We start from the raw sequence: 13671 nt of genomic DNA, 5'->3' as shown, positions 1-13671 counted from the left end.
TAATTGAACGCACAATGCATCAAGAAAGGACAAGGATGGCTTGGGCACAGGAATAGTCTTTTCCTCAGAGAAACAGCAAGTCTGAGTCTCTCCCAGCTTTCTGTGAAGGATGATCATGAGGGAAGTAGCTCAGATTCTAAATATCTGCATTTTGAAAACAACATCTGCATTTTGAAAGTCCAGAGCAAGAACCCACGGCTGGTTCCTCCTCTGAAGGATGAAGATCCTACGGGGCCTTTCGCTCCCTGGGGCACTTTGCCGGGGCTGGCCTTTCCCTCCACCCTGGGAAAACCCAAGCCCACAGACTCGCAGTGGATGAAAGTTTTTGTTCTGTGCATTGGCCTTGCTTAGGGGTTGCAGAGGAAGAGGACGACCACGTGCCTTTGCAGAGAAAAGCCGGCGACAGTTGGAGATGTGGCTCAGCAGCATCCCCGGTGAAGACCAAGAAGGGGAGCGTGGCCAAGCCCAGGACTGTGCTCAGCTGCGTGTTGACTTTAACGTCTTCAGACCACACTGTGGGGTTTCAGGAGCCAGTGGAGACCAGGATGTTTCCCCAGGGAGACAGGCAGCCAGTGTCTTCAGGCAGATAAGAGCATTTGCAGTTACCAGGCAGTGCTGCTTTCCTAGATGATCTGAGGCTGCTTCAAGATGGTCATTATGACGGTGACTGGCCAAGGCTCTAATAGCTGCAATGCCTTCCAGGAGCCGTCCCTGGTTTGGCACCAGCCCCTGCTGGCATTAACTACAGCAGGATGACTGCTGGCTTTGAGGTCTCTCAAAGCTTAAGAGAGAAGAAACTTGAATTGTTGATTTAAAAGAAGAAACAAGGTTATTTCACATCTTCAGCATTGCCTCTTTTGAGGAGCTGATTCCAACTACCTGATCAATGAAGCTCTTAACAGTAACGCAAAGTTAGCAGGAAGATACAGAGACACACAAGCAATTATTTTGGCTTAACAAGATTTATTTTTATTTTTATTTAATCTGTTACAACACACTCTAGCAAGCAAGAGATGTGTTACTCACTAGTTTCTTAGATTTTACACTTAATTTACATCTGCCTTCAGCTTCGCATAAAGTGTAGGAAAACAGCGTTTTAAAATACTTTCTTCAGTCAACGAAAGAAGACCTTCAAGATGTGCCAAGTTCAGTTCACACCATAAGAAGTTTTAATGTCTCCCTCATCTCCAAATGCTTCTTATAAACAAAACCCACCAGCAGCTACTGAACTTATAAGGCCCAGAAACTGAGTCTTTCCCAGCTGCAGAAGCGGTTATTACCCAGAGGGTGGCCCAAGACAAGCTCTTCTGCTTTTAAATCTCAAAAAAAGTTCCCACCTTTGAAGGACTTGGTCACTGAACAGCACAAATAATCACCTGAAGAAAAGGCTCTCTGCGCTTACAGCAGAAATTACTGTCAAAAGCTTGTTTAGCATTTTAGCAACCTGCTCCCAGGTGCCCAGCCAGTTACTCACTCCAGCTCAGTGGTTTGACTTTAAAAGCCTCGGAACAAAGCATTATTTCTCTAAACGCAATCGTCTATTGAAGTCTAAGAAGTTGAGGCATTAATAAAGTTACAAAGCTACTCTCTCTGTGTTTCAGAGATAATTATAGGGATAAGAATACATATGTAAGCTTTATACAATCTCACTTTTAACTTATCTTAATGATGATACATTAAATAGCTAGGAAGGAACAGGTCAACGCTGAGCAGGCAAGGCAGTAAAGGAAACTTAAAGCAATCATGAAAACTTCATCAGATCTACAGTGACCTGGCTGCAGTCCCTAGGGTGCAAGCTGCCAGCTCCCCCTGCACCAGCACGCGCATTTGCTAGTCCACATCCCCAAGCCAGCAGCCAGTTTCTAAAACGGATTTGCTCCCTGAACTGATCCACCCACTACACGGTTACGTGAACCCTAGAGCCAGAGCCAAGAGACAGGCTGCAGCCAGAGAAAAAGCTACAGAAGCCCCAGTTCAGACCAGTTTGAAAAGTAAATTGTTTATTTGTTATTAAGTTATAGGTGTTAGAGAGAGGGATTTTTCCCAAACACTTTTAAACGTGTAAACAGATGCACAACTCTTTCAGTAAGGGGCAGATCAGTCTTGCCCTTGCAGCTCCCAATATTATTTTGCAGATTTTTTTGCAGGGTTATTTTTGAGTTTGTGGGGGGTTTTTTTGTTTGGTTGGTTTTTTGTTTCCTCCCTCATATTTTATCTTCTTCCATGTACTAAGAGTGAATTCCAGTAAGACAGCTTCCTCCACAGTTCGTCTACCTGTACAGTTTTCCAGTTAATTTGGACCACTGTAGTTTCAAGGCCAGAAGGTACTTTCCACCTGCATGTACCAAAGCCTAGCAAAAAATGTATCTCACAACCATTGATGGAAGTCAGGGCAACTATTTCAGTTCACCAACAACCAACCTCAGACTGAAGAAGTTAAAGTTATTATTACGACAAAGGCTCAGTAAATAAACATCAACTCTTCTGCAACTGGTGCCCGACGGAGAGTGTGTGTTTAAAACCTCTGACATGAGCATTCCTTCTCATGAGCTCCTCATGTAAACTTATGGATCAATAATTTCATTTACTAACTACTTTGGCTTGCAGTTTAGAAACTCACCATGCAAAAGTGCTTGGCAAACACAGAGCAGAATAGCATGGCTTAAAGGCTTCAGCACTGGGAAACCAGTAACCAGTTCAAGTCTTGACACAAAGGATTTGGGGGGGTGGAAATTTATAAAAATAAAAAAAACACCCACCCCACCCCCCGACACGGCTTTTCACCACCTCCACCCAGAGTGAGAGACCCAATCTAGAGCACGATGAGGCGATGCTGCTGCTCTGGCAGAAGGGACATCCCCACTCCTCGCCTGCTCCAGCAGATCTTCAGCAGTGGCCCTGGCACCACCTTGCACAGCAGTGACCAGCTCAACCTCCTAACCGGTTGGAGAGACCCTCCAGCTAACCCCAAATTTCCCTGAGGAGGCTGCACGGTGCAGCTCACGGCCAGGCACGTGCACAGAGCCAGCACAAGGGATGGGATGAGAACGCAGAGAAGCATGAGAAAAGAAACAGCTGAAAGGGTTGGGCAGTATTATCGACTGCAAACTGTTGCTGCGCACTCGACATCCTGGAATATTTTGAAAAACTATACTAAAGCCAGGAGCATATGCCGTGAAAGTGAATTGCTGGATTTAAACCAGTGTAGTTGTTGACGGTCTATGTACTTTAAGAGGGAACCTGCTTGTCATCTGCTTAGCTACTTACTAGTGCAGCGTGAACAGCTCTCCCTGCAAAAATACATATTGAAATGTCTCATTACCAATTCTCACCTTTAGAACATGCTCCTTTATCACCTCGCTGTATGGAGGCACTGCAGCAGTTAACATATGGCACAAGATAAAAGTGACTTTAAGAGAAACACATGGGGAAATCAGACCACAGTCAGCATCTAACAATGATGGAGAGGGACTTACTTAGGTCGTTGTCCATCTTGAATGCGATGTCCAGCTGCATGATGAAAAGCATGAACTGGAACCAGGGGCTCATCTCCTTTTTGGGGAGGGGAATGTGCACGGCAAACACGATATCGTTGGCTTCAATCTGCCTGCTCACTGCCTCATCGAAGTCTTTGAGCTTCTCGCAGGGGTTGGGTCCCCAGGGCATCAGCCACTTGGTTTTGTGGTGGTTTTTTCTTACATCAATGCACTTCACTGACGTGTAAGGAACAGCTGTAGTGGGGCTGGGAGCTGTAAGTGGAAGAGAACCACATTTTTAGCATCTTTAGATATCTTATATAGTGGTTTCCCCACCAAAATATGCAGGTCCCCATTCAACTATTTGAAGGCAATTTAAAACAAATGCATCAAATGATTCTCCTTCACAGCTCCTTGATCTTGCAGTTAAGTAATTAAGTTTACTACATCTACAGACATATTACTGACTTTGTAGTGGGATCAAATTAGGATTAGCTGAAGCAGATGGAATCTGCCGGTTCAGTCTCAGATACCTCAGTTACACCAAAATCATACTGAAAGTGACTGGCAGCTTTTTCAGAGGGCGTGTACACCCTTCTAGTTTGCTCACTCAAGCAAATCCACATGCAAAGCATGTGCCCATATCACAAACCTAGACATATGAACTAATCCTAAACCTCGTGGTCCTGCAGAGCCAGGCAGGACTTACCACAGTGATTTGAACCACGCACAGCCACATGTTTCCTTGGGCAGGAAGGCTTTTCTCACTGCTGAACCACACAATTCTTTTTTAAGAATCCTTGGTAATGGGAGAGAGCAGCACCATGTTGCATCTAACCCAGCCCAGGGCCATGACCAACCATCTGCTGTCTGCAAACTTGCTGCAGGAGCCATCTCAGCCTCGCCAAGACTCCCAGCATGGAAAACACGGGATAAGCTGGCCACTTCCGTGATGCTCCAAAGATCCTTGCCCACCCACTCCCACTAACTGCAGAGAAACGTTTTGCATTAAGGTATTTCTTCCTTTTGCTGTAAGTCAGGTGTGAACTAATGACTGTTACCACCAAAGATTTGTCTCCCTTTTTCTCCTAGCCCCACATTTTTTTTTGAGATATTGGGAGAAAAGAAGCTGAACAGAGATCTTGGCTCTGAAATGCTCCCCAAACTCTGCACCACAGCAAGCAATGAGGCTTTGTGCATGTGCACAAGATACCCATTTTCATCGTATCAGGAAAATGTACAACATCCCAGATCAGACAATTAAAACTATGAAGGAGTGTACTGCTCTGGCTTTATGTCGATGAGGAAACAGTCCAGCTCTGAAGTACAAACAGGGATGAAAGCAGAAAAGAAATACATTCCACCTTCAGCCAGAATTTCAGCATAACACCTCCAAATCTGAGAGAAAGAAAAGGCTTTTAAAAACTCAAACACATTTCCAACATAGTTCTGCAATGCAAAGACTTCTTATGACAGCAGTTCTGCCCTGTTTCCAGTATCATTTGGGAAATAAATATTTTAATGCTGTTTGAATGCATCACAGAACTGGCAAACCGCAGAGACGAGCGGAGCTGGAGCTGCTCCAGTTCCTCGTCTCCCCCATATGATCCGAGAGGCTTCTGCAGGTCAGAAAGCCCAGTGACCAGGAGGTTGATAATTCCCCTGTCCCTTATGAATCTATTCTCCTTTTGTCATAGAAAAAAGTAATTTTTTTGCACAACAGCCAGCTCAACACATTTTGACACCCAATACATTTCACTGCAATTAAACCAGAACTGTTCTCTTTTCTGAAGTATTACCAGGAAGGTACCATTGGACATGCTGTAAAGAATTCCTTCCAGCTTCACAGGTTTTGGGAGACAGATGGCGCAGGTTAACTCTTTCTTTTTAAGCTGTTAAAAGAGTTTTCTTGATGTCTGTTTTCACCAGAATTTGAAGAAATTAAAGTTACATAATACAAGTTTGTGATGTGACATTTATGAAAAACCCCAAGCTATCCAGTCCTTTTAAAAATAAAAAAGGTTTGAAATTGAAAAATTTAAGTGCAAATTTAACCTAATGTAAAAATGCTCTAATGCAAGTGACAAGCATTGAAATGTTCCTATACTATGAATTAAAACAGAAGTAGCACATAGAATAACAGATATCCAGGCATATAGAATAACCAATGACTTCATGTCAAAGTCTCCAGAGAAAAGATGCTGAGGTGGTCACATAAAATTGGGGATAAGCTGGCCAGCCTGCGGGCTCCGGCAGAAGGCTATTTTCACATCATCACCATCCTCGTTCTGACAGATGGTCCAGGACTTCCCACCAAAAAAACTCCAGCAGCAAACAATAGCACCCTACCTACAAACTTCCAAGTATTTCAATGAGAAAAACAAACCAAAACTGAGCAACACCCACCTAGCCACCCCCAGCCCCGTCGGGGCAGAGCCAGCTCAGGGTTCCCCTGGCTCAGCACGCTGACATCCGCACGCGCTACACCCAGATGATTCAGACCTGGCTCCCTTGTAATTTGGACGCAGCATCACAACAGCAGCTCTATTGCTTTTTGGGATCCAAGCCAGGAACCCTGCGTAGCATCTTCCCTAACGTGCCACCTCGTTAGAAAGACGACATCCGCACTCCTTCCTACAGGCAAGGGAGAGATGACTCAACGTGCGAGTCGGGAGGAAGTTATTAAAAAGCAGTTGTTTATAAACTGCATTTTTTCAATTTTTGGACAGCAATAAGTTTCTTCTAGCTGAAAAGTAGCAGTGATGCTGGCACAAAGGGTGGGCTGAAAGGAAAGGGATTTGCTTAAGCAGGAATACTCCCAGATTCATACCTGCCCTCGCTATCAGTCCCCAGCCTAAGTGCATCACAGATACGTAGCACTGCTGCATCTCAAAACCCTCGCTGCATCCAGCAGTCCTCCAGGAACCACAGAAAGCTCATACATTACAGCAGCCCCCCAAAAGAACAAATGACTGATATGGCAGAAAGAAACAGCAAAATAGAATGAAATAAAGCATTCAACAAACAAACAAAAAAAATCTAGCTGCAAGTCCAGGATTACAGAACACTTTAACGATGTGCCGTAAGTGCATAAAACGGTGCAACATTCCTTTCTCACGCCTCGATGCAGAACCTGGTAACCGTGGCTAAAACTGCAGCTCTAAGTGAATATTAGGAATATTGTTGGGAAATAAGTCACTCAGGCCAAGCTCTTAGAGCTTTTTAACTTCGACAAATCTTTGTGTGATTTAAAAGTAGGCATTTCTGAATTAAGAGACATTGTTACTTCTACAGAGAAGACGAATGTTTCTTGCTTTGATGCACCCCATTATAGCCATAAATACATGTTTTCATCACTGACTGATTATGATTTTAAATACTTGGCATGCTCACTCAAGTATCCCCACTGCCAAAGTTACAGCTTTGAGGAGCAAGAGACAATTACTATATATATATTCCTTGTCAGGAACTGCACACCAAACGAATGTCGGCACTTGGCTTCCATTACTTGTTTGGCTCCAGTCCCATTAAATTCAAGGGAGTGTTGAACCAAGTGGAAAAAAATGCTTTGTGAAACTGCAGCCAAGTCAACTAACAGTATTACAAAGTGCTATGCAAAACAAAGCTAGCATCGAGGGATTTCAGTTAAAACCTGGTGCCAAGCAGGCTGCTCTCAGCCATTCTGCCTGTGGGCTGGTAGATGCTTCAGCTTTATATATTAAATGATATATGTCAGCCTGTAAATAATTAAATAGCCGTTTGTGCATAATACAGCGGCTAAGCCCCAGCCCATGTTCCAGCCTGCTCGCTGTGACGAGAAGCCCTGCAGTAACACAGGTACCATTTGGAGGGGCTAGCGGAATAACCAAGGAGCAGGGCTTTGCTCAGGAGGGTTTTGCAGAAGCTGGTCAGCAGCATGGCTCTCTGGCAGCCAGCTCAAACAGGAGCCAGCCCTGCGAGCTTGGGTTGGGGCTGCCCGGGGACCCCCGTGAAGGAGCCCTGGCCCCAGGGACCATAAGCAGGCAATTGGGCAGAGACCCCCCCGTGCCAAGGGGCGACAGCCCTGCGGTGCTGGATGCTGAAAGCCATAGGCACGAGGCTGCCGGAGCTGCTAGCACTGCCAGTGGATGCTTCTAACCCCCCCTGCTCGAGAGAAAAAACTACCCACAGACAAGTTTAGAGACAGGATGATTCACAGCGAATGCTTTCAGGGCAACAGCCACGATCTCCAAGGAGCTGGCGTGCCTGCGCCCGAGGGAAGCGGGCAGGAGGTGACTGTCGCCACCGGAGCCCTCCTTTGCTCCGATGGGACAAATCTTCATTAAATCTTCCTTAAAACCCCAGGCAAGCCCAGACATGAAAATAAAACCAACACGGTCTGAGCAACCTCTCTGTTGCAGTTCCCTGGTTTTCATACCAGTTTGGGGAACGAAGACAGTTTAGCCTCTTTGAAGCTTGTTTGCATATATGCTACGAAATACATTTCTCTTAAAGGTATGTGGTCCATATGCTGCTGGGGAACGGGGAAGCTGCCTGCTGCACCTCCTCCAACAGAGGCTTCGGAGGTGCCTGGCTCACTGCAAAAGTCCCAAGGATCTCCCAAATTACAGGGGGTCACAGCAGACCCTGCCGCTCCCTGCCAAGGAGGCACAGCCCCTTGCAGCAGCTTCAGCTGCGAGCCCCCCCAAAGAGCCAGGTGCCTTCAGCAGCGTGGGCAGCACTTCCCAGGGAGGGCTTCTGGTGAACCTTCAGAGCTACTTCAGCTACGTCTTACAGATTGAAGCAACTCTTGCGTGTAATTTTCAGTGACTTTTCATACTGAAAGTACCATATAGACAATGGTACATTGACTCAGGCGTATGGATTTTCTCAAGCTACGTCCCCAAGACACAGCAGCAGTTAAAAGTAAGAGAGATGTTTAACGTGGGGGGGACGGACAGAAGCTGAATTGCTTTTAGTTTTGAATGATCCAAAACTACTCAGTCTTGTGTTGAACTGGTAGTGGTGATTCACCCGAAGATGACGGTGTTACAGAATAACTCCAAATAAGAGGATTTGAAGGAGACATCTCAGCATACCTTGTATCTACTGGCCAGAGAGGTCAAAGATCTTACGACCTCATTCAGCAAAAGATGTCATGATTTGGTTTCTCAGCACTGGTGACCATCCTCATTGCCAAGATGGAGAGGATTTCTCTCCTACATCTCAACCAGAACCGAATTCTTTCACTTCACGTAGACTAAACACAGTATGAGCGGAAGCAAAGAGCTGAAGTGATTCATCACACAGCTGGGACACCCTGAGCCATCCAACGCTGCTTCTGCCCCCTGATATTCTCCATAGTAAAACCCTACAGTATTTGCTGAAGAAACCGAGCATCCTGCCCCAAATACCCAGCAAAGTGGTAAATAGCGGGGTACTTGGAAGGGACCCGGGGGGATCCAGGCCTGTCTGTCACTGGTGATGTGCTTTCTTGAGCCACTGGGTTAGATCCTGGTTACTGCCATGCTCCCAAGTTTGGCTTCTAGATATCCTCAGAAGGGAAAGTTTTCAAACCCTTCAAGATCAGTGCAACACTGTGGCCAACTAAATTAAACAAACAGAGTATTTTCGTGTTTGGGGTTTTTTTCAGCAACAGTTTTACTCAAACTTAACCCTCCTAGTTTGGTTGCTTAAAAAGGAAAGTAAACACTCATCCCCCCAGTCAATACAAGCATAATTATTAATTACAGCATCCCAACCTTGATTTTGTTAGCATAATTTTTCAAACAAAAGCTACAGCTTCATATTACAGAATTATGCTTCCTTGGCCAGCATATGAAAAATGAACCCGTTCAAAGGGAAGAGCGCTTTTTGATGCTGAGGATCCAGAGTTATTCTGGCTGGGATGGGACCTCGGGAGGTCTCTTGTCCAACCTCCTGCTCGTGGCAGGGTCAGGCAGGAGGTCAGAGCAGGGTGCTCAGGCCTTATCCCACCGGGTCTTGAAGGTGGTTACTGCTCCTGGGATGCTGATGCACTGCTTTTGCTGTCCCCTCGTTCCCATTTTTATCACTCCGCATACAGACTAAATATTAAGCAAAGTTGAGTTCACGTGTGATAGAGATTACTGCCAGCTGCATCACGTGTACACACAAATCCCAATGAGTATATATTCCACTTCTTCAGATTTTTAGTTGCTACTGTCTCTCTTCTCTGAATGCCTGAATCTTTGCCCTAGAACAAATGGCCACATTTCATTCCTCAAAACAGTTTTTAATGCTGTTTCTACAACCCAGGAGATCAGACTAACTAGGTCTTACCATTCTGCGAAACCCTACACTGGATCAAGAGAGGCACTGGGAAATTCTGCTCTCGCCTGCAAGGGTGAAGCCTCTGCATGCCAAGCAGCAACCGCATTTACAATATTTGGTGATTGCATGAGAGCGTCCACCATGGAGCACATCGTATGGACACAACATGGCCGCCAACACAGTTCGCTTTTCGACTAGAAGAGTCACAGTTGGTTTTCCCTAGAGCTCCCAGTTCTCCTGCGTGCCGTGTCCCGGGTTTTGCTCTTCCCTCACCCTCACAGACGTTTCTGCTCTCCTCCACCCAACTTACTTCCTTCTGCTGTTGGGTGTATTTACAGCTGATGCTTGCCTGACCCTACAGAAAATTCAGGGCCCAAAGCTCAGTTGACGGAGAATACGAAGCCAAGAATAAATAACTGTAGAGGAAGGAGGCCTTCTGGTGGCCATGGACCTTAAAGAATCTTCAAGCATGGGGAAAAATGACATTTCGCTTTCAAACTTCTAAGAGAAAAAAACTGACGTTAAACCCATTAGATCTTTAAGAAGGACAGAAGAAAGCCTACTTTCTCCAAACAGCTATCACTCTTTAATAAAAACCCTTTCACATCTTTGTGCCACAAGCAAAACCTGTTCCTACCTATCTCTTGGGCTTACCTCTCCTGCAAAGCATGGTGGGGATGGGCGAGGGGAAATGGAACACAGAAAATTCATTTAGCCAAACTCCAGCACCATTCGTAGTCCACTGGACTCACCCTGGAAAATGTTAGCAAATAGCATCGAGCAGCTGCAAAACTCCTTTTTTTTTTTTTTTTTTAATTATTATTATTTTAATTCTCAAAGCCCCAGTTCAAGGCTTGACAGCTTTAACATCTCTCTGGTAGAGCAATAAGTAGCTTTTCTTTAGTTTCAGCTATACTGTCCCTGAAGCAATCTCTCTCTATTAACATGTAAGCATTCATCCACCCTTTTCTTTTCTGAGAAAAGCAGCAGAAAATAAGATCTTACTTGTAAAGGGCTCACCTCAGGATCTATTCCTCAGAGAGAAAAGAAACACTGTTTCTCTGTATTTAGACTTAAATCTTTAGGTTGAAAAAAAAATTACTATAAGTGAGCTCAATTTTTCAGTATTTTCATTTTACAATATTACCTATGCCTAGATTTGCATAAGAGCCACCATCACTCAGTTTATTAATTTCAATAAATTAAGTAGATCTTTAAAAACTCCTGCAATAAACCCTCAAATAATTCCTTCCTTCTTCCCTCCTCCATACTCTTGCAAACAAGGCATTCAGCCCAGTTACAAGAATAACATCCCCTCTCTGCTCCCCCATGAATATGATATATATTTTGTACCTTCTCATCTAGAACACCTACAGCATTTCAAATTAACTACTGACCCTTGCTCTCACACTATAAACAAGCCCTTTAGAAAATCTCAATTGCATTGTGTCTACATTGATTAAAGCTTGAATCCTACTGACCTCATGTGGTGTTAACTTCTCCCATGCACCAGGAGCATTCTGCTTTTCTACTCAATTACCCCCTTCTGTGCAGAGCCATCACTACCCAATGAGCACACACAATGGACTTCTGCTTCATTACACTAACCAACAGCAGGATAGGAATAAACAAGCTAATTTATCATCGGACAGACTGAGCTTTTCCAACTAGAACAGTGAGAACCTGAATAACATTATATATACATATTATTTATAAATATGTATTTATTGCAGCATGAAAGTTTTCTTTTCTACCACCCTCTTCCCTGACCTTGATGCTACCAGTTTAATATGGTAATGACAGTGACCACTAACGCAGTCTTTAAATTACTATTTTTTATTACTAGTTGCTATTTTGCAAGCTACATGAAAGCCTTTTTCTGAACACTGCAGCAGCTTTTATATGCAGAATTGCTGTACATTTAAATCATCTAATTAATCTTCAAAAAAAAAAAACCCAAACAAAAAAAACCCACTACCTACTAGAAGCCCACTTCCCTTAGGAAAGGTATTTCTTTCTTACCGTTTGACTTCAAGCTTTCACAAGGCCATAGTCCTTTAAAGCCCCAGGGCACCATTTCCATCCTTATTTACAGTGGGAGTTGCCAGACATACTGCTGTAGCTGAACACCCTTGTTTGTCGTCTCCAATAGATTTTTCAATACTACAGGTTTCTCTGTCTTTTTTTTGTTTCAGACCATAAAAACGACCCTGTCCAAACCACCAAAGCCTAGTTTGGCAGATTCCTGACCCAAGTTCGCGTTCTGCACCCAGATCTCTTGCTTTGGATGTGGAGAGTAAGCTGCGCACCGACCTCCTCTAGTGACAGCGCTGGCTTGGGCAGCACTGGCTTTTCCGCCTTGTCTGGAAATCCCAGTTTGGAGTACGGCTGGCTGGAAGGTGATATTTGGTGCCACAGACAGCAGCCCAGACCTCTGCCAAACTCAAACCTACCGTCTTAATAGACTGGGGTGGGAAGTGAGTGGCCAGGATTTGGAGGTCCCTACGCAAGCACTACAGCCAGCACAACAGTCTTGCTGTGGTTTTGTGGAATTTCTATGCTTTCTTAGCTTCCTGTAACCATGCAGTAGCTAGAGAGACGTGTGTGTATTCATGTTGGAAGGGTGGCTGGATTTTTTTGCTCAAGGTTTGTTCTTCAATGCTACTTTCGCAGCTTTGGGCCATGTTAGCAGAAAAGTTGTCTGTGCAGCACGGCCTCTTTAGAGCAGCACAAACTGGAGATTTTCTTCAATAAGCCAGTTCTCAAAGAGCCACAGGAGCAGCTGTGCCAAGAGCCTTTAAAACTGAAAGTGCAGCCAGGATCCCCGCTGCGGGAACAGGAGTCCAAGCACCCTGCGAGGCTGCTGCCACCAAACAGCAACCAAAGGGCTGCTGGGGAACAGTCTTGCTCTCAGAGATAAGGGATTATTCCCTCAGCCCCAGGCAAGTCACAAAGCAAGGAAATCTTATGAGGCACTAGATAGACTACAAGTATATTTGCTGGGAGAACTAAATGAATGACCCCCAAGATTCATATACATATGCAACAACAGCAACAAATGCAAACAAAGAGAGCACTAGCAGTAGGAGTTCCATAAATGCAGAAATATATATTCAAAAATATTTTATTTAGAAGGGGGGGGGGGGGGGAAAGAAGGTAGAACTGATTTACTAATTGCCACAGACAGTTTGATCTTCTTCCAAGTCGTCCTTTGTCAATTTTCGACTCAGATGAAATGCATTTCCTGCTACGCCCAGCCAAGGTATTAAATCCCTGCAAACAGAGCTCTAAAATAGCAGTATGACCTGACGTTATCTGGCAGCTTTTCTCCTGAGCGACAGCCTGAAATTCCCCAAGTCGCACACTACAGATAAGGAGATACCTTGAAACTGCCAATACTCAGATATGTAAAGAATTTCATCTGCATTTGAATAGGAGGGATCAGATCCTGGGGCACTTCCCCAGGCTGGGGCCAGCAGCAGGCAGTCCTGGAGCAGATGGACACCTTGCGCCCTTCAAAGGCTTTCCGAGGCTATCAGAGAGTTATAACTTGACTTCAAAGACCGTAAATGTTATTTACTAACGAAAAGACTTCCTGTTTAATCGTTACCCCTTGCAAAGAGCAGAGAGGTGGCAGGACCACCGCTTGGTTTAGTGGTCAGGTCATGTTTAAAACCAAGCCTGTTTAGTTAGTATCAACCCAAAAGAAAAGAGGAGCAGCAAGAGGAGCGTCCTTTTTCCGTAAACTACAAGACACAGAGTTTCCCTGATGCATCTCTCCCAAGTTAACTGTAGTTTGGAAGTGATGCAACTGTGAGAAGAGCAAAAAAACTAGTGCCTCAAAGGATTTACAGCCTCGCTGCCCACTCCTCGGGCCCCCAGCACGGACGTTTCTGCCTGGGAA

General features: G+C 44.8%; 1 protein-coding gene across 2 annotated transcripts in view; it reads right to left on the bottom strand.

Annotated features, from left to right (window-relative positions):
- Nucleotides 1–13671, bottom strand: part of WLS (Wnt ligand secretion mediator) — a 44432-nt gene that overhangs the window by 17978 nt on the left and 12783 nt on the right. For both annotated transcript variants that reach the window (XM_049808460.1, XM_049808459.1), the window contains one exon: nt 3477–3749. In XM_049808460.1, coding sequence (XP_049664417.1) covers nt 3477–3666 — 190 coding nt within the window. In that variant the 5' untranslated portion in view covers nt 3667–3749. The remainder of the gene's footprint in view (nt 1–3476; nt 3750–13671) is intronic.

The sequence above is a fragment of the Accipiter gentilis genome, chromosome 8 (assembly GCF_929443795.1).
Source record: "Accipiter gentilis chromosome 8, bAccGen1.1, whole genome shotgun sequence".
Taxonomy (NCBI): Eukaryota; Metazoa; Chordata; class Aves; order Accipitriformes; family Accipitridae; genus Astur; species Astur gentilis.
This window is presented reverse-complemented; position numbering and strand designations above follow the sequence as displayed.